This window comes from Camelus dromedarius, chromosome 9, assembly GCF_036321535.1.
Source record: "Camelus dromedarius isolate mCamDro1 chromosome 9, mCamDro1.pat, whole genome shotgun sequence".
Taxonomy (NCBI): domain Eukaryota; kingdom Metazoa; phylum Chordata; class Mammalia; order Artiodactyla; family Camelidae; genus Camelus; species Camelus dromedarius.
Genome location: NC_087444.1, coordinates 80,249,171 through 80,270,642, shown reverse-complemented (window position 1 = coordinate 80,270,642; position 21,472 = coordinate 80,249,171). Strand labels below are relative to the sequence as shown.

At 50.6% G+C, this 21,472-nt stretch overlaps 1 protein-coding gene across 1 annotated transcript; it reads right to left on the bottom strand.

Annotated features, from left to right (window-relative positions):
• Positions 1 to 801: 801 nt before the first annotated feature.
• On the bottom strand, positions 802 to 15,103 carry ZNF8 (zinc finger protein 8). Its single transcript, XM_010989233.3, has 4 exons — positions 14,908 to 15,103; positions 11,378 to 11,504; positions 11,039 to 11,134; positions 802 to 7,732 (listed from the first exon to the last, which is right to left on the bottom strand). The coding sequence occupies exons 1-4, from the start codon at positions 14,971 to 14,973 to the stop codon at positions 6,348 to 6,350; spliced, it is 1,674 nt and encodes a 557-aa protein (XP_010987535.2). The 5' UTR covers positions 14,974 to 15,103; the 3' UTR covers positions 802 to 6,347.
• Between the last annotated feature and the right edge of the window lie 6,369 nt (positions 15,104 to 21,472).

Genomic DNA, 21,472 nt, shown 5'->3' with positions numbered 1-21,472 from the left:
TCCCTAAAAATCAATAATGGATAGGCACTAGGTGATGCAAATTACCTTCCCTAATGAAGGGATGTCCCTGGGTACAAGATGGGACATTAAAAGCTCACCCACAGGCAAAAGGCCTGTGTGACCTGGTGGAGAAGCAGACCTAACCCTTTTCCATTCCCCACTGCAGTAAGGCGATCACAAGGGGGGATTTTTAAAGTCTTCTCAGCCACCTACAGTTAGACCAGCACTATCCAAAAGACCGTTCTGAAATGATGGAAATGTTCTATTTGTAACCAGTGAGCAGTTAAAACATGGCTAGTGTGACTGAGAAACTGACATTTTAACTTTGGTTAATTTATTATCACATGTGGAAACCACATTGGACGGCATATTCTGGAAGCTGTTCACCTTGGGTCTCCTTACCAGAGACTGATGGGAGACTGCTTTTCAGACTGGAAGCAGATTTCTTCCCACCTACCTTTTGCCCAAATGACTTGACAGTCTCTGAGAATGTGCAAGGAGACACTGAAAATGGAGGGCTTGGCTATTGGCCACAATTTGTGTGTGGGGTCTCACGTTTTGGGTTGGCTGATACAGGGAATTTAATAAAATAACTTGGAAATGTATGTGCTACAACTAGCTTGCAGGAAACTTCATGGAGTCCAGGGTATTGTACACTCAACTGGTCCGATTAGCTACACACATACACACAGTGTGTGTATATACAGAACAGATGGGGCCAAGACATAGTCATGTGAACCTTTAAGTCCGACAACAGGAAAGAATGGAACAAATCATCAAATTTAGCTTAACTGGAAAGAGTTGAGTTTTTAATTTAAATTTATTTTTTGAATTGGTAATAATACTTCTACATGTTTCAAAATTCCAAAAATATCAAAAGATAAAGAGTGATAATCATTCCTCATCCCTTCCCCATTTCTCTTCCCCAAGAGCAACTAGGATGTCTGGTTAGTTTGTACCACTCAGGTATCTTGTGTGTGTGTGTAAAGATGGTTTCCTCTTTACACAAATGGAAACACTATTTTACACCTTTTCACTAAACAATGCTTCTTGGAGCTCTTTTCCACATGAGTTCATAAAGACAGTCCCCATTTTAAAGTCTGTGTAGTTTTCCACTCCACCAGAAATCACTGAGCCAGTTCCCTGTGGTGGACACTGAGGCTGTTTCCAGATTTTTACTTTTGATATCGATACCACAGCAAATACCATATACAAATAGTCTGCACGCATACAAATATATCTGTAGGGTTCACTATCGGCAACTGGTTTGCCGAGACAACTGGTTTCCATGTTTGTGATTTAGACAGCAACGAACTAAGTGTCCTTCACAGAGGCTGTATCAATTCATGCTCCCCCAGAAATGTGTATGGAACCCTCCTCCCACTTCTGGATAAAAGCCAAGGCTGGGAAGATGGCGGGTGGAAGACACGTTGCTACAATCCTCCTGAAAGGTAATTTAAAAAGCTACATGAAACCCATTTTCAGAGGAAAATGTTCAAAATATAGTTAGAAGCACGTTTCAAGAGAACTAGAAGAGATTCCAATTTTCTAAACACAAGGTAACTATAAGTACTTTTGGTGTTATGTATAAGATACACGTGTATATTTCAAGAAAACAATTATAAGAAAAATTAACAAAATCTTAAGGTAATGACCATCTCTGGATAGTGGAAGTAGGAGAAATTAAATTTTAAATCAATCTTCATACTTTTGTGTATTTTCCAGGTTTTGCTACAAAGAATTTGCATTACTTTTATCAACTGATTAAACCGTGTATTTTCCCTAGTTTACAGTAATTTCCCCTGAGGGGTTTCTTATCTGACTCAGTTTCAAAGTATTATAAGGAAATCAGTAGGAATATTATGCCTAGAAAACATGATCCGAAATGAGAAATGAAAATGTGCAAAGATCTGGGCTGCACAGGAGTGGGTGGCAAGTGGCGATGGTGACAAGCTTGTCCCCAGCTTTCCCAGTGAGGCCACTGCAGCCTCAGGCCACCCAGCGTCCATTCTGAGAACTGTGGGAACATGACCCTTAGGCAACTGCCGTTCTGGGGGCCAAGGTGGAGTGGGGACAGGAATCGCAGGCTGGCTTCCCGAGTTGTCCAGAACCACAAAGTTACTGCCGGGTCTCCCGTCCCCAGGGCACACTGGTAGTTGGAACATTCTGAGTCTGCACTCACCACTGACAGCACAGTGAGGAGGAAAAGTGGAAAGCGGGGAGAGCTCTGGTGCCCAGGCCACTTGGTGTCACGTCACTTCCCCCTCGTGGCCATCCTGCACCAGTGCTGGCAGTGGGAAGGGAATGAAATGAAGGTAGCTGAGATGGTTAGATGGTAAAATCAACAGGACATCCAACTCCTGGCTTGAAGAGTGGGATGGCAGATGGTAACATACCCTGTGGAAGGGACTGGGGGAGGAGGGACAGGTCTGGACTGGAAAGTGGCATTTCCGTCTGGATTGGTGGTGTGTTCGGAGTCTGTGGGGCATCTTGGGGGAGCTGAAGCTCAGAGACCAAGATCTGGGAGCGAGTGACACAAAGCCACAGGTGTGGATGGGGACATCAGAGGGGTGTGTGGGGACAGCGCCCCAGGGATCCCAACATTTAAGAGGGGCAGGGAGGGCAAGAAGCCCCTCGAGAGATGGAAGGACTCTGAATGAGGGCAGATTTCAGGACGCCAGGGGGCTGAGCTTTGGAAGGAAGGGGCCCGGCCAGCTGGACAATCCGGGAGATGAAGACACAGCCCCTGAGAAGAAAATGGGGAGCACTGGCGGTCCCTCCAAGAGACTGGAGCAGAAATGTGGCAGCAGGTTCGGCGATCTGCCTCTCCACCCGCTTCCCGAGACCTCTTTGTACAGGTCTTTGTCTCAGAGGTTAGAAAAGCTGAACATGAGCTTTCTGAGACCCCTCATCATTAAGGGAGGCCCTGGGACCCAGTCTTGGCCAGTGAGACATAAGTGGGCCTCTGCCAGGAGCTTCTGGGAAAGGCCTTTCTTTGACCCTTGCCAAAGAAATGACTGCTGCCTCCCTCTTCCTCCAGTCTGGATTGTGATGCAATAGCTGAGCGGCAGCAGCCTCCCCATGACCATGAGGGACAGGCTGCGAGAAAACCCAGATTCTGACGTAGCTGAGCCACTGAAGACAGCTTGTGAACAAAGCCTGATTTGTTTAAGCCACTGTTAACTGGGCGTTGACTTCAGATTCTACCTCCACTACTTGGCCGTGCAGCCTTGGGACAGTAACTGGTCCTGTGCTTTGTTTTCCTTAAGTGTAAAATGACACACATCACAGGACCGTCTGAAAACACATCTCCTCTCAGCTATGTAAGCAGAAGGTTATCTGCTAAGCACGAAATAGGAGCTGGTGCGGGCCAAGCTATGAGGACAGAGCTCCCGTGACAGTGAGAGCTGATGCGAAAAGCCATGAGGACAAGCCTTGAGGAAAGGTGAGCACAGAGCACAGAGAAACTGGAGCTTCGACGGGGTCTCATGGAGTCTCTGCACATACGCCATGAGGCTGCAAGCATCCCAGAGGCCGGCTCTGCTACAACAGACACTGGGGCCATGGCACTCACAGCATCCAAAGAACAGAAATGGACACGCAAGTCCAGGTGGGGTTCCAACACTCAGCCACAGTGACCCAGTGCTGAGTGCCGATGCTCAGTCACCGGCCTGGCTCCCAGAGGTGCTGCCACGCCTCTCTGGGGGGAAATCCCTTCAACGCTGGGCCAATGCAACGTTCCTTCTGCAGGGTATTTTTAGGAACAATTTCTACAAGCTGAGATGTGCCCTATTCAATTTTCTTTCCTCCCAACTTCTGGTGTTTATGGTTTGTGTTTAACTTTGCTAGTTTCAGCAACTGCAGCAGGAACAGCGAACAAACAAGAAAAGGCAACGGTTGTGAGTAACTGGAGCACAGACGTAGAGTCCCAGTGGGCTGGACATTTCATTTCCGGACGGTCCTTGAGGTCTTTAATTTTAGGTTAGAGAGCAGGCAGGTTAAAATCCTTGGGTTTTGCATCCTTTATGCTATAGATAGCAAGGATCACACCACGGAGACAATGTTCTTCTTTATGTCAAGAACAGCAGAGACGAAGGTCAGGAAGCTCTGCTTTCCTCAGGAGGAAAACCGGAGGAAAGCAAAAAGATGACCCAGGCGAAGTTTCCAACAGTGGACATGAAAATGCTCACATGAGACGGTCCCGTGTTGTATAAAAAGCAGCCGTTTTCTAAGAAGTCTGGCCCTCCTCAGGGTTGACAGCTGAGAGAGAGGTCTTCCAGCAGAGACCCCATGGAGAAGGGAGCTGCGCTTGGGAAGGGGCCGACAGCTTGTGAGAGCAGAACGGGGGCATCACACAGCACAGCCCAGCGACTGGAGGCCAAGTCAGAAGTCAGTCCACCAGGCTGGGAGGGTCTGAGGGGCAGGCCTGGGATGGGCACAAAAGTGAGGTTACCCTGCTGTTTCCCCCAACACAGAAGAAAAAACTACAAAGGGGAGACCTGTAAATTAAAAGAGACCTAAGGAAAGTATCAACCAAAGGCACTGGGTGGTTTCTCTTTAGATCACAATTAGAAGAAACCACACAGAAAACTAAACTTACAAGGCAACCAGGAACACCGGAACACAAGCTGCTTGGTGATGCAGCTTGAGGAACTGCAACTGAGGAATTGTTGTTTCTGTTTAGATGTGATAGCGGTAATGTAGTTTTACTTGAGATTTAATAAAATTAGTAATTTTTCCTGCTTCATCATGGTCATTCTTATGAGAAACCAGCACTGTCCCCCCTTTACTGCAATGCAGGGAAGGAAGAATACGAACACCGACCCTGGGCCACATCCTCGACTCCCACTCCCTCAGGCCATGGCAGGTTTACCCAGCCGGTGCTTCTGCACTGTCAGTGCAGACATCAACACGGTGAAAAAGGCAAAGTCTTAGCACAATTACAAAAGGGTTTTGTCCCCACGGACCAGCATAGTTACGTACATATTTTTGAAAGTCCTTGCTTTTTAGAGATATTCAGAAAAATGGATGAAATGACTTGATTTCTGGAGCTGCTGTGAAAATAATCCTGTGGTAGGTAGGGGTGCCAGTGAAAATGTATTATCCACGTTTCACATGGAATGTCCAAAATAAAATGCTAAAATTTAATTACTCAGAAAAATAAGTGGATTCTCTTCCTTCTTCACACCAAACTACAAAGGCCACCAAATACTGAAAAAAAAATTACTGAAAAACATTCTGTACATTCATTAATGATATCATTTGTTCAAGTCAAATGCATAGGACTGTTAGTCTAGCCCTGATCCATCAATTTCGAGTCAGGAAAGTCAGCGGTTGTGTTGGGTGTCGCTTCTCCACTGCGGGGCCGATGACTCTTGGTTGAGGGCTGTCTGGAGCTTTGTGGGTGTTCAGCCGCATCTCTGGCCTCTCCCATTGGATGCCAGTGGCATAGCTCCCTTCCACCAGTCCTGACAACCAAAATGTGTCCAGACGTCACCAAATGCCTCGTAGGCAACAAAACCACGATGACTGAGATCCTCCATCTCACAGCAACATGGGTGTTCTAAGGCGATGGTTTTCAACAGGAGCTGTGACAGCCTGAAAAGCTGTGGAATTTCCCGGGGCTTCTCTGTCACCCGATTTGGGCGTGAGTGTGGCTGCCACACAGGCTCTAATGACCCTGAAGTGCGGCCCCGGCCCCGTGGACTGTTTATGTATGTGTGAAACCACCTGGTGGTAATGTATGAACTGAGACCCTGGCTCGACCTCAAACACAAATTAATTGACATACAAACACAAATTGATTCCTGCATGTTTAGAATGTTATACAAAATCTTCCAGAAATGCAATGGCATTTTGTCTTGCTCAAAACCTTTTCGAAGAGTTAGTCACCACTCTGGAAAATCACACCCATACATGAATGACCCTTTTAGGGTTTCCTGGCCGACACCACACCGTGTATGACGGCAAATGACAGGCGGTGCCCCCGGCCTCTGGGCACAGAGGCCGCCCAGTCCCAGGGACAGACTCCACACCAACTCAGCACACATTACCCTGTCAGAAGTTACTTTTGTTTTAATTATCCTTTACAGACGGGGCCATTCGTGGATTTTTTGACATCACACACATGTAGGTTACATTACCGGTGAATTCATTTCAGGGTAACAAGAGGTTGGGGGCACCAGGCTTGAGAGAATGCAGAGGCACTGACCCCAGGTGTTCGGAAAGCATCATTTCCTTAGGAAACCCGAGGGCACTTGTACCCCCAGCCCCCTTTCCGTAAACACACCATGCGGACTTACCACATCTTTGTACCTGGGCTTCAAAAGTCATCCTCAGTTTCTCCCCTACGTGGATTCTCGGATGTCAAATAGCACAGACGTGCCCACAGGAGGCTCTTCCACCCCAATAACGTGCACTGGGTTTTTCTCTTGCATGATTTCATGGATGTCAAACAGGGCAAGCGCTCGGCCAGCAGGCTGTCCGGCCTTCATCCCGCCCCCAGGATTCTCGCCCGAGGGTGCCAGCGGGTGCCGGCTGAGGTGCGGGCTCCGGCCACGGGGCTGCTGGCGCCGCCGGCCTCGGCCGCGGGGCTCCTCCCGGCTGTGCGTGATCTGGTGTCGGATGAGGTGCGAGCTCTGACTGAAACACTTGCCACACTGGCCACACTTGAAGGGCCTGTCGCTCCGGGGGGCCCTCTCACCCGGGGCCAGGGGTTCCGGCCACTCAGGCTTCGTGAGAGCCGGCATCTGCTCAAAGACCAGCCTCTCCCCGACGTGCTTGCGCTGGTGCTGGGCCAGGGAAGAGCTGTGCCGGAAGCCCTTCCCGCAGTGGTTGCACTCATAGGGCCGCTCCTCAGTGTGAGTCCTCAGGTGCAGGAACAGGCAGGTGGTCCGCGAGAAGGCCTTCCCGCACACGCTGCAGGCGTAGGGCTTCTCCCCGGTGTGCGTCCGCCGGTGGCGGCCCAGGGAGGAGTTCTGGTTGAAGGCGCGCCCGCAGTCCTGACACTCGTAGGGCTTCTCCCCGGTGTGGATCCTCCGGTGGACCGTGAGGTGAGTGCTGTGGCAGAAAGACTTGCCGCACTCGGCGCACTTGTAGGGCTTGTCACCCGTGTGGATGCGCTCGTGCTGGACCAGGGAGGAGTTCTGGCTGAAGGCCTTCCCGCACTCCTTGCACATGTACGGCCTCTCTCCCGTGTGGATCCTCTTGTGCACCGTGAGGTGCGCGTTGTGGTTGAAGGACTTCCCGCAGTCAGCACACTTGTAGGGTTTATCCTGAGCCTGGCTGCGCACGGGCTCTGGCCCGGGAACAGTCGGCCCCGGGGCTTTGCCACAGTCACTGCCATCACCCAGCTGTTGTCCTGAGCCCGTCTGCTGACCCGCTGAGCTGGAGTTCTGTTCCGAGCTGGGAGCCTGTGAGTCATGGGTCCACAAGTATCCTGCCCCAGAGATCTCTGGGAATGGGTGCAGGTCTGAACTCACCACACAGTCTTCCCCGAGTCGGATGCTTTCGTGGCTTCCATCTCGAACTGGTCCTTCCTTGAGGCTGAATTCCAATTGCCTCAAATGACCCTGGTCTGTCTCTGGTACTTCGGGGACCTGGCCCTCACACCCCGCATCTTCCCCAGGGGTGGTGGGACACGGAGCCTCCATCAGGAGGCCTTCCTCTCCCTTCTCGTCAGGAAGGCCCTGCTCCCGGGGTGGCGCTCGGCCTTCAGGTCCAGGCTCCCAGCCTGAAAGAAAACCAGAGAGCTGTGAGGGGCTGGGGGAGAAAACACAGAGAAAACACAGAGCCTGTGTCCTGTGTCCTGAGGACCTGTGCAACCTCCAGGCAAATCCCAATTCTGCTGTTACTGCAACACCAGTGCCCTGTCTGCAAACACAGATTCACTCATTCACTCTTTTCAACAACTTCTTCAGCACCCATCATGGCCAGATATTGATATTGGTCAGGAGCTGGCGCAGTACAGCCCCCAAGCTACTAAGTGTTTTCAGGTTTTTAAATAACTGTAGGAAAAAAATACATGACAGAGATGGCAAAATTCAGAAGCTGTCCCCTGGCTGTTCGGTCAGACAGCCATGGAAGTCCTGCTGACGAGGCAGTCTGCAGGTGACACCAAGCTCACTCATCAGCTGATCTTCAACCTCAAAACAGGGAGACGATGCAGGATTAGCGGGGTGGGCCCAAAGCCACCGCCTCAACCTTGAAAAGCAGGAGGAGGCAGAAGGGAGAGGCTGGCTGGGCAGAAGGCATGAGCCAGAGGATTTGGGTGCATCTCGAAGCTGAGAACAGCTCCTGGATGACAGTCTGCAAGGAACCCGAGTCCTATGACCTCTGGGAACTGGATTCTGCCAACAAGCTGACCAAGCCCAGATGCGGACGGACTCTCCCTGAGCCTCCCAGTGAGTCCACCCCAACCCCCAGCCCGCTGACAACGCCCAGAGCAGACACATGGGTCAGGTCTGACAGCACTGTGAGATGATAAATGCGTGTTGTGTAAGCTGTGTGTTTGTGGTGATTCGTTCCAGCGCTGAGAGGAAACACACTTGGAGACTGCACATGGCTTGCAAAGCCGAAAATATGTGCTGTCTGGCCCCAGATGCTGGGGATAAAGCCCTGGCCTCAGAGCCGAGGAGACAGACACTGAGAAAGGTGCACGAGGAGCAGTGGGGTGGCAGGGGACGAGGAGATCAATTTTAGGAAACCCAGCGTGACAGGACAGGTCCCCAAGTGCAGGTGCCCTCTTGCATTTAGGACACCTTGGGAGGAGCAGCCCCTGGTCCCGGGACCCCCCAGGGTCAGAATCGCCACTCAGGCAGGCAAGGTGCTCAGCTCCCTGCAGGACAGTGAAGGTGGAACAGCTCACCAGAGAACAGGCCTGAACTCGGCACAACCTGTTCTCGGGAAGTCTGAGTCCTAAATCAGTGCCGGTGGGGCCACACCCCGGGGGCTGCAGGAATGGGTTTCCGGGCCATTTCTGGCTGTGAGAGGCTGCCAAGTGCCCATACCCCTGCCTCCACCTCCAGGGCAGTGACTGAGCACCTGCAGCCTCGGCACCAGCTGTCCTCGTCCTGCCTCCCTGACACCAGGGCTGCTGTGACTGTACTGGGCTGGCCCCACGACACAGAAGGCAATTCTGAGGGTGATGGCAGGCACATCTTTGGGGGCCCCAATCCCCTCAAACCTCCTCCCTGGCTGGAATTCTGTCTAGAGCACGCAATGTGTGCTCACTCACTCAGGGGCCATCTCACCAACCGGTGTCCACAACCAAGTCCCAGAGCTGATGGGAGCAGGTCCTCAGACATGAGGCAGAGAGGCACACTGGCCCAGGGAGAGGGGCAGGAGGGGCTGAGGCCAGGCGGGCAGCGGGCGCCCATCCACTCACCCCCAGCCCCTGAACTTGACTCCACGCACAGCCCCCAGAGGGCCTCGTAAACACACCAGTCAGGCCATACGAAGACTCGGACAGGAATGTTCACAGTGGCACTGTCACCAGAGCCAAAGAATGGAAACAACCCAAATGTCCATGCATGGATAAATAACCATGGTCCAGCCACAATGGGGTGTTATTCAGCCACAGAAAGGAATGAAGCATACGACGCAACTGAAACCCAAAAATGTGAACTCACAGAGGTAAGTTAGACACATACAAACTGTTACGGACAAAATAAGCCGTAAGGATATACTGCACAGCATGGGGAATACAGATACAGCTGATACTTTATAATAACTGGAGTACAGCCTTTAAAATATAAATGGAGTAGAGCCTTTCAAAACTGTGAATCACTATATGGGACACCTGTACTTTATATAATACTGTACATCATCTACACTTCAATTAAAAAAAAAACAGAAAAAAGAAAAATCAGCTCGACACCAAGGGCAAACACTTCAAGATTCTATTTAAATGGAACATCCACAATATGCAAATCCACAGACAGAAAGTGGATCAGTGGTGCCCAGGGCTGAGAGGGACAAGGTCACAGGGAGTGAGTGCTTGGGATACTGTCATGTAATGAAACATACACATTTGGTCTTCATCCCTGGTTCCTGGCATATGGCTCCTAAAACCCTTGGAATTTCCGTGGTGAGAGGGGTGAGGAATGTCTTTTGTTAATCGTAATAAATCTTCCTCAACCATTCAAGTTTATGCTACTGGGGTGACCCTGGTGGGCCCCTAGACAGCTTCAGGATGGGGAGCTTCAGCCTCTCTCCCCCGACATCTGACTGTTCATTTGTAACCTTTACGTTATCATTTATATTAAAAAAAAAAAAACCACAGTAAAAGTAAGTAGTGTTTCCCTGAGATCTATGATCTGTGAGCAAACTCATGAACCTGAGAGGAGGGAGCATGGAAGCCCTGGTCTAGTCAGTCCGTCAGAAGTACGGGAGGCCTCGTCTTGTGACTGGTGTCTGAAGTGGGGGCAGCCTCACAGGCCTGAGTCCCTCATCTGTGGGGAGCACAGGTGAGGAGGCCACAGGGCATGGGAAGCACTCCACCCAGGGGATGGGAGGACGGGCCAGATCGCCTATGCATAAAAGAACTAGGCAGGCAGGCCCACTGCCATCCCAGGAGGGCCAGCTTTCAAGGCTGGACTTGGAACCTAGACTCGGAAGGGCTGCCACAAACCTAGCTGCTAAGAGAGGGTCCCTGTGCCCAACTGTCTGTGCCAACGATACGGTTTACGGTGAACACCTGCTTTCTCCTTGGAGCTAGGGGTCTTGTTCTGTGTCAGGCAGGGGTGTCCACGTGACCAGCCCCTAGTAAACCCCTGGCACAGACCCATAGTGAGCTTCCCTGGAAGCCAATGTTTCTCACGTGTTGTCGTGACTCACAGCCAGGGCAATAGAGCACGTTCAGGGTGACTTCACTGAGAAGGACTTGGAAGCTGGCACCTGGCTCCCTCTGGACTCAGCCCTACCCTTTGCCCTTTGCCCACCTTCCTCTGTAGCCTGTCCTGTCTCGGAGACCCTGACCCTCCACCATCCAAGCAGCACAACTGCTCCTGTTCGGGATTCCCACTCGGCAGGTTCTCACCTGGACAGCAGCCCTGGGCAAGTTCTCTCTCTGCCACCCACAGCTCAGCCCCTTGCTCCAGCTGGGAGATGACTTCAGGTTTGGGAAGCTCAGGCCCTGGAAACAAAGAAAGACAAAGAAGGTGAGGGTCTGCTCCAGCCTAGACTCCTAACCATCAAGACACGGGGGCAGAAAAGGGCAGACACCTTCCTACCCACACATCCCACAGGGAATGAGGATTCAAGGTCTCTGATCCCTAGCCCACAGCCAAGTCCTCGCACCAGAGGCCCGCTGACCCGTAACCCAAGAAGAATAAGTCACCGCAGGAATCTGACTGTCAGCTCGGGAAGCGGGCCTCACCCACAGAAAGCAAGTGCCCAAAGGTCTCCAGCATCACATCACGGTACAGCGTCCTCTGAGCAGGCCCCAGCTGCCCCCACTCCTCCTGGGTGAAGTCCACGGCCACGTCCCGGAAGGTCACCGGCTCCTGAAACATCACACATACACTCAATCAGCTGAACTGTCCCCACTGGTGCTCTCAGGAAGAGGAACAGGGAAGGTGAAGACAAGCAGGCCAGTGTCCTGAGAGGGTGCACGTTCTGAGCAATGCAAGTCAGGTCTTGCTGGGCACCTACTGGGCTGCTGTGTGTGGTGTGCCTTGTACGGCGAGGACAGGAGAAGGCGTTCAGTCAAGATCAAAGCCAACTACCGCAGACCTACAACTGACCTCAGACAGGTAAGGGTGCCAACAGAGACAATCTAAACTGCTGACTCGCAGATTTGTAGGCTAAAGAAATGGCTGCTGTTCTAAGCCACTAAGTTTTGGGATAGATTTTTGTGCAGCAAGAGCTAATTGACACACTAAGAAGTCCTTAGATTCAAAGCGAGGCTCGTTATCCTCCCTGAAAAGAGGGGTGTGCAGCTGGAGTCAGAAACTTGCCGGCCTTCAGAGACTGGGCAGCCTCACAGGTAATAACTGAAATGGGCCCATGTAAGACAATCGTGTAGCAAATACGCAGAACCCTTTGGTTGGGAGTGGAGGTCTCTGCTCCAGTCCGCGTATCCTCACCTCACACTCGGAAGGTCCTCCAGCTCTGTTCATGCTGTCTGTGCCTCCTGCCCCCACCGCCATTGCCTACTCTGCACGCATTGCCAGCAACGGCCCAGCTGTCAGGTCCACTTGAGTACTGGTCTGTCCAGACCACAAGACCTCTCAGTGGCATCATGAGTCCTTCATGTCTCCTCCTGGAATTCTAGCAGGAGCCCACTCCTTGCTGTCTCGTGACCCTCTCTGCTGCTGCCCTTGGACCCCTGCAGCCCTCCTCCTGCTCTGCACTGTAGGGGCCTGGAGGGATGGGCTCTGCCAGATCCCTTTCCTCCATACTCTCCCCCCCAGCTGACCAGGCTGCCCCGGCATCAACCGGCACCTGGTCATTGAGCCCACCCCCTACAAGCCTGTGCCTCAGTTAGCTCTCATTGTCTCTGCTACCCACGCCCCAAGTTTCTAAATGTTTTTTTTCCCTCAAACCCATGTCATTCCTGCTTCAAATATTTGAACAGCTCCTTTTCACCTTTGGATACAGGAAATCCTTTTTAGCCTGGCTATGGTTCGGTGAAGAATGGCCCCCAAAGATATCCGGGTCCTAGTTCCTGGAACCTGTGAATGTCATAATAAATGGCAAAAAGGACTTTGTGGATGTGACTAAGGATTTTTTTTTTTTAAAAAGGGGGATTATCCTGGATTATCCAGGTGGTCCCTAAATGAAATCACAAATGTCCTTGGAAAGGAAAGGCAAAGGGAGATTTAACTACAGGAGGCAGAGGACAACGTGACCACGGAAGCAAAATGCTATGCACAGGCTCTGAAGAGGGATAAAGGGCCATGAGCCAAGAAATGCAAGGTTTACAGCTCTAACAGATGCAAAAGCCAAGGAGATGGATTCCCTCAGAGTCTTGACAGGAAGGGGAACCTGGTTCCACCTTGAGTTCAGCTCTCTGACCCCCAGAACTCTGAGAGTAAACATGTACTGTTTTAAGCCAGTACCCCTGTAGTCACCTGTTACAGCAGCCAAAGCATACAAGTACACTGGACCTCAAGGCCCTCCACTTCTGGCCCTGGCCTCCTGCAGTGGCTGGCCTCCAAGACAGCCACCAGTGGCCCCCCAGCCCTTGTGTAGTCCCCTCCTAAACTGAGCGGGTTTGACTTCTGCAACTGATATTGTAGGGTGTGAATTCTGACCCCAGGTCACAAAGGGCATTGTGACCTCCACCTTACCCTCTTCTAGGTCACTCACTTTGCAGGCCAGATGCCATGTTGTGAGGACACCCACGCAGCTCCACAGGGTGGCCCACATGAAAAGGAACAGAGGCCTCCTGCCAACTGTCATGTGAATGAGCCACCCAGGAGATGGATCCTCCAGCCCCAATCAAGTCTCAGGTGACAGCAGTCCAGGCTGACATCTTAACTGTCAATTCATGGGCTCAGGGGAGACCCACCAGCGAAGTCATTTCAGAATTCCTACCATCAGAAACTGAGATGATATTTACTGCTGTTTTAGGCTACTAAGTTTTGCGTTATTCCTTACACAGCAACAGATAATGAACACACTTCCTCTTAAACCTCTCTTACTGCTGACAAAGACTTTCTCCTTGACCAAACTTTAGTTGGCCTTCTCCGAATTCTCTTCCCAACTAAGCCCTAACCTTTGGGCTTGTGTGTCCATTTAGCATCAGGTAGTTTAACCAAAAACCCTGTCACATTGGTTTAGCCAGGATCCCATCATCCACATCTGAGCACTCATGATATCTTTTCAAAGTCCTCATCCCCCACAATCCTCCAGGTAATATCCCAGCACTTAGCCTCCTTCAGCAAGAATCCTGTTTTAGGTCAGCGCAGCATTACCCCCGTTATAAACCCCAGCTTCTCTTGTTGTATTCAGAATTGAGTCCAGTTCTATACTGAAGTCTCTTCCCTCTATTGCAACAACTCCTGAATAAAATCTGTTTTTACTGCTTTAACTACTGTCCGGCTCTCCTATTCTCTGACTTCCTTCCTGCCTCCTTTCTCCCATCCTCAGCAAAAGCAAACTAAACTAAGGCGGGGTTGCATTTCATGCCTATCTGCAACAACACACCTCTGAACACATGCATATAGGAAATTATCAAGAGTTTCCCTTTGTCTACCGAATCATAAATAAATGCAGCCCCGATAACCCAGTCCATAATTTCAAAGATGCAGAGCCTCAGGATTTATGAATTCCTTTCGGCTCCTGCCATGTGGAGTCAGCACTATACGGAGAACACAGGCAGCGGCCACTTTGTCTAGAACGGCTGTAGCTTTCAATCAGGCGCCTCCCAGATGGCCCTGTAAGCAGACTGCCCTGTACTGCAGTCCCCCACAGCCCCGCAGGGGTCGGACCCACGTGGTATGTGGCCACTCGTCCTCACCCCAGAGGCTATGCCCCAGCCGCGGGCCAGGGGCTTCGGTAAGCGGGGCCCCGGGTGTGAGTCGGCGGACTCCATATGTTGAAGCATCTCTACTCCAGTTACTATTACCCATTCTCACGGCGGTCGGCCTTCGGGGCGGGGACAGGGCCAGCCTGGTCCTCGGGAATGACCCAAAGTCCCACTCCGAAACGGCAAGGCCGGAGGACCCGGGGAGCACGCGCACTCGGGGGCTGTAGAACCCGGGTTCGAATTCCGATGCCACCCCTGACGGCTGGGTTAGTCAGTGAGCCCGACCCGGGCTGCAGTCTCCCAGCAAGTCTCGGGGGACAACGCTGACCCGGCTCACCGTGTGCTGCGAGGGCTAAAGGGGCAAATCTGAGGGAGACGCCCGCCCGGGGCCCGCTGCCGTCGTTGTTATTGTTACTATTATTGTTCCACCGTACCTGAAGCCGTTCCGCCGGCGGCTCCGTAGCCATCGCCAGTGCAGCCGCTTCCTCCTCCGGGTCCATCCTGGGCCGACAGGTCGAGAACAGCCGCCCGCGGCGACTCTGAATCCGAAAGCCACCCACGCCACACGAACCGCCGGACTCTCAGCCCGCCGGACAATGGCGGCCGCGCCGGCGACGCTGCAACTACAGCTCCCAGAAGGCCGTGCGGCGCGGCGCGGCCCCAGGCAAATGAGAGCCTTCGTTCGTCGAGCCTTCGACCAATGGGAGCCTTCTGGCTTCAGGCCAATGGGAGGGTCCTCCCGCTTGCCCTTCTGCCAATGAGGCCTTTCTGGCTTCGGGCTAATGGGAGACTCCGCCCGCCGGCCTCCGGCCAATGGGACGCTCAGGCTGTAGCGCAGAGGGCCGGGAGGGCGGGGGTCCACCGCCCGACACTGTTGTGTTACGGACCTTGATCGTGGGGGGAAGCCTTCTCCCAGCTCAGCCGTCCCTCAGCCTTGGCCCTCGCAGCCCCGCTTCCAAATGCCAGGCTGCACCCAGGAATGCGACAGCTCGCGTTGAAATCGGGGCCTGCTCGGATTTCAGCATCTGGAAAACGCGCAGGAGGAGGCCTGGGTCTTTCCTTTTCTCTCTCTGGATTGGACACTGCTGTTGTACTTAAAATACTTCCCATACTTCAGAATTACACGAACATTTAAATGTTTTGTTAATAGAATAGATTTTGGGAGGCTAGCGGCCGGGAGGGGGCACGCGCGGTTTCTGAGAGCTGATCATGTTCTGTTTCTCAATTTGGGGTGTTATCTTTGCCATGGGTTATTTCCGTGGGTCTGTTAGGGTCCATTAGAAAGTTTATTAGAAAAGAAGAAAGGCAAAGCAAGTGTTCACCAGGATGCAGTCGAACCAGAACAAATATTTATTTGACCACTTACTGTGTGCTAGGAATCAGGCACAGCAAGGCAGAAGACAGATACTCTCCACGGAGCTCTTGGTGTAGTGGGGAGGGACAGGCAAAAAACCACAAACACGACAAAGGGGTGAATAATCGTGGTCACTGCTGGGTTAGGGCAGCTGGCTTCCAAGGGGCTTGTGATGTCCATACTCTCCTATTCCCTCTCTTTTCTGACTCTGATTTTCTATGCTCCAGTCCGCCGACTGCTCTGCTCTCTTCTGGACATCTGCCCCACCACCCCACATAGGGCCCAACCCGACAGGGTCTACAGTACCAGGAGGAGCATGAGTCAGGTATCTTCACTCACCAGAGCAGGCGGCTGTGGGAACCTTGGTCCAGGAGACCAAACCTGGCCTCTACTGGGAGCCCAACCAAATTTCCTGGTGGCCTCCCTCTCTCTACAGGCAGAGAAGGTCCAGGAGGATCTACTGCTTTCCCCTTAGCAGGAGCCTCCCAGAGGCTGGAGGAGCATGCGGTCTACTATTTTCTCCTTACAAACAGCCCATGTATTTATTTGTGAATCAGTCCCTCAACTTTCCTCCTGGTTCTAATTGTTCAAATATTGATTCCTAATATGGCAAATATTGAACCAACATCAACAAAAACTCTTTGGGGTCCTCAATACATCTTTAAGACTGGGAAGGGCTCTTGAGATTACTGAAGCTTGAGACACAATTGTGTGTACCACAAATTTGTTTAAGAAGCAAGCTTTGGTAATAATTGTGTACATATTCTTAAGGTTTTAATGTGGAGTATTTTTTAAAACTTTTTTTGCAGGGGAGTAATTAGGTCTATTCATTTTTAAATTTTTACTTAAAATTTTTTTAACAAGGTATTGGGGATTGCACCCAGCACCTCATGCATGCACTCTACCACTGAGCTATTACCCCCCTACCAGAGTATTTTAATTTTTTATCAAAACAAGTTCAAATTACTGTTTGTACATTTTATTCACTTATTTTATTATTTTCTTTTTTGACTTTTCAAATAGCTTTCGGATGATAGTTTATAATATCCAGCCTGAGGAGCTCCCCAGCTATGGGTCCTGCACCAGAAAGAAGAGGCCCTAGAACGCTTGGTTTTGAAGGTCAGTAGGGCTGACTTTTGGGAGAGCCAAAGGGCTGTGGGAAATAGACTCCACCCTTTTTTTTTTTTTTTTTTTTGAGGTGGGGAGGTATTTAGGCTTATTTATTTATTTCTTTTTTTAATGGAGGTACCAGGGTTCCCAGGATCTCGTGCATGCTAAGCATGTGCTCTACCGCTGAGCTATAATCTGCCCCCAACCCTCGAGACTCCATCCTTAAAGGGCACGCACAAAACCTCACAAGCTCCAGGACCCAAGGCAGAGGAAGTCATTTGAAAGGAGCCTGGGTCAGACCCACCTGCTGATCTTGGAGAGTCTCTGGAGAGGCAAGAGGTGACTGGAGCACAGCTGGACAAGGACACTGGCAGCAGGCGTTGGTGGGAGCGCCATCTACCATGAGGACACTGGTGCTGGCGAGGATTTTGGAATCCTCCCTCTAGCTTATTAGTGCCAGGACCCAGCCCCGCCCACCAGCCTGTCGGCATCAGTGTGGGACACTTCAGGCAAAGCAGCTGGCTGGGCAAAGACAGCCCCACAGCCTTAAGACCCTCTGAACCCACAGCCAACCCAGGTCTCAGCCCTGTACACCAGTGTGCCATCACTAGCCCTGGGACCAGCCTCATGAACCGGTGAGAAGGCAGCCCCAGGACCCTCTGTGCCCCAACCCTGTGCCCCAACAGTATGGAAAACCAACTCAGGGACCCCCAGCAACCTGCGGCCAGAGACCCTGTAACCCATCTCTGGCCTCCAGTGAGCAGATACCAGCCCAGGACCACCGCAGCCCTGCATCCTGCCGTGTCGGGACCTAGCCCAGCCACCAGCGGGGCTGGCCCCATCCCTGAAACCCACAGCCTGCCATCAGGAACTGACACTAAGTCTGGGACCCCTGGCCCCACAATCACCCCAGAAGCTGGCTCCACCAGCCACTGAGGCAGCACTAGCCCTGGGAACCCTGGGACTCCACAGCCTCCTGCCTTATGGCTGGGCCCTGCCCACTAGCACCCAGCAGCCTCAGCACAAGGCAGGGCTTGGAACCACTGGGCTGTGGGCCAGCCACGCCTACCAGATGGCCCACAGCAGTCAGCCCGCCACCACAGAAAGAACCACACATCCCACGTGGGGGACATGCCTAGAACAAATGGATCTGTTGACCAGAGGGGAGTGTACTGCTGGGACACACAGGACGTCTCCTAGAAAAGGCCACTTCTCTAGGGTCGGGAATCATAACCAAACCTACCAGATATGTAGAAATAAAAACAGCACATTAGGCAAAATGAGGCCACAAAGGAATAGGCTCCAAACAAAGGAACAATATAAAACCCCAGAAGCAGAGCTAAGTGAGGTGGAGACAGGCAGTCTGCACAATAAACAGTTCAAGGTAATGATCGTAAAGACGTTCAAAGAACTCAGGGGAAGACTGGATGAACAGAGTGAGGAATTAGAAGTATTTTTTAACAAAGAGGAAATACAAAATCCAGAATATAATAACTGAGATGAAAAAACCTAAAAGGAGAGGATAGTGGATTAAATGATACAGAGAAACAGACTAGCAAGCCGGGAGACAGAGCAGTGGGAAGAGGAACAGGAAAAAGGAAAAAGCATAGAAATAAATGAGGACTCTCTGTGTGTGTGTGAATGCGTGTGTGTAATGAGTGTGCAAACATAAGTATTGTGAAGACTGTGACTACATCAAGCTTCTTAGAGGTCTTCTCGTGGTGAACCACTTTTCTGCTTCATCAGCCATGTTTCTGACAGAGAGAGATGTTACAAGTTTCCTTGAAGGACTGCAGGCTTACCCAATTTCCTGGTAATTCAGTTGGAGAATTTCTAAAGGATCGTGACCATTGAAAATCTTCGTAGATTTTAACTTTCATCAACATAAACATTCCTCTGCAGGACAGAGGTTACTGGGTGAACTGGTCCAAATGAAACCTTGCAAAGCTCTTTGTGCCCCAGACAAGAGCCTTTCCAGAAACTGCCCCTCAACATGTCTCCATCCCCAGCTATTCCCCACCTGATATCTCTACTTTAAAATGGGGGAAATGGATCTGTTAAAAGGAGCCCCTGGGTCACAGCTAACACAGGTGTGGTATCTGTTCAGGGTCTTTTAAAAAATAAGCCACATGTTTAAGTGAAACAAAAAGAGGAAAAGGATATATGGATATAGAACTTTGAGACTACTCTTTGCAATATGTTAAGATGGGTTCAGTAACCTGTAATTCTAACACATGCTTTCAGGTGGGTCTTATGTGTGTCTTGGTTTAGAACCACTGGCCTCTGGGTTTGAGAATCATTTGGGTGGAAAGGTCTTAGGTTCCGAATTCAAGTGAGTCCACTTCTTAGGTCCTTAAGAACATGGGTTTCTGAGTTATAAAGGGTGGAACAGCTCTCAGAAAGGCCCTAAGGCGCTGACTGCACACACAGCCACTGCAGGCCTCCCATCCCTGCACACGCTGCCTTCTGGTGTGTGACGCCCATTGGACATGGTCTCAGCCCCTGGGAGGAGTCACGGTTCTGAAAGAAGGAACGTGAGGGCCCTGCGGCATCGCACACATCTTCCATGTCTGAGTCTGTACATGGTGACTTCGCTGAACGAGGCTACTTTCACGATGTGCTGGACGGAAACGTCTCTCAAATGTTTGGTCGACAAGCTGTTGGGCACATCCTTCCTGCCAGGCCCCAGCACCTTCTGAAAGCTCTCAGCAGCAGAATCAGCTATACAGTCAGGAAGCAGAGTCCCATCTGCTCTGCCCTGGCCGCTCTAGGACACGTCCTGTCTCAACCTGCGTCTCTCACACGAGACACAAGGGCTTTACGGGAAGTACCAGTGATGGCCACAGCAAGCCTGGGGAAGCGCCTTTAGGACTCGGCTGTTCTGCAAATTCACAGCCTGTCTTGCCCGCTCAGAAGGGACTGCACCCAGTTGTCCCAGGACACCAGCACCTCTCCCAGTCCCCACTCTCTGGGACCTACCAACTTCCTGGAGAGAAGTTTTCTGGAAAATGGAGTCTTAGAGCCTCCAAGGACAAAAATACCCCCTTTAATTCCAGGGACTGCTAAGACGCCAAGGAGCCTTCCAGCTCTACTGGAATTAACTCTGACTGGTCAATAGAAGAGTCTGACATCTTTTCTTTTATCTCTTGCTCCTTCAATTGTCAAGTGACGACTACAGTAACACTGAACCAAGAGGAAGACTGTACATAACCCCACAAGCCACCCACAGGCATCCTTGTGTGCCGTAGCATTGCTCACCTGCAGATACACACTTGAAATAATTTGTTACCCAAGTAAGAAGTGTGCCACCAGGGGAGGAGGTACTACAGGACGTTTACAATAGAGAGCCCCACCTTACCCACAGTCACAGACCCTGCCAACCACTTTTAACCAATTCTATTCCAGCTCTTCCTGAGGCCACCCTGGTAAGTCTGATCTTTCATGGTCCATAGACTTTACTGACTTCCTGCTCTGATAAGGCATTTAGATTTGACTCACATTGCTGCTCCTCCATTTGTTTCCGATTTTTGTCATATTACTGTTTTGAGCTTGAATTTTGGTCTCCTAAGTGACCTAACGTGTTATATTTGAAAGTGCACTTCCTAAGATGAGGACACAGGGATACTCTTCACCTCTCCTCTACTTTACAGCAGACTGAGCTGTCACTGTTGGGACAAGACTGGGGACAATGCTGCTCCACTACACTGCCATTATGAAACCTCGTGTCACTGCTCTGAGGTTCTTCCTAAAGTTAAAAAAAAAACAAACAACCTAGTATTTAATGTTATATCACAGCTATGAAAACACAGTTTCAGTGAAAGGTCAATAAAAACAGGATGATTGTATTCCCCCCTCTTTTATTCCAACTTCATGAGTCCTCTGCTTCTTCCAGGGAGAATTATAAGCATCAGGGTCAAAGGAGGACTTCTTTCTAAAGTGTGCTTCATTTTGGACTACAGTTGTCTTGTACAAGCTGTACATTTCCTCTATTTGTTTACTTTGAAGTCTCTAAGTTTTTTTTTTTTTTTTTTTTAGTTAGAAGAAATATTCCTTTCTTGGTTTCAAAATTATTCTTTCCAGAAGTGTCTTTTGATCTTTTTTGTGTGTGTGTGCTGTTCTCAATTTCTCATGCTGCATGGATCTTATTAATCCTGGAAAATACTGGGCATGCTCTGAAGATCTTTCAGCTCTGGAGAAGAAGTCTCCCTTTTTCTTTTTCCTTCCTTCCTTCCTCCCTTCCTTCATCCTTCCGTCCCTCCCTCCCTCCCTTTTCCCAACAGTCTTACTTTTAATTTCATAAAGTCTATTCTTCCCATAATTTTTCTTTTAAAAGACCATCTTGGGTTTATTTTTCATTAGCAATTATTTCTTGAAAGACTCCTAGAATAAAATATTTAAAATATTTGATTCCTCTGAACATTCATTCTCTTTGGGGTTTTTTTGTTTGTTTGTTTTATCTTAGACATTTTTTCTTTCATGTTGGAGGCTTTCTTCATCTTTCACTCCTTGGCTCCCATCCATACCGAAGATCCTAT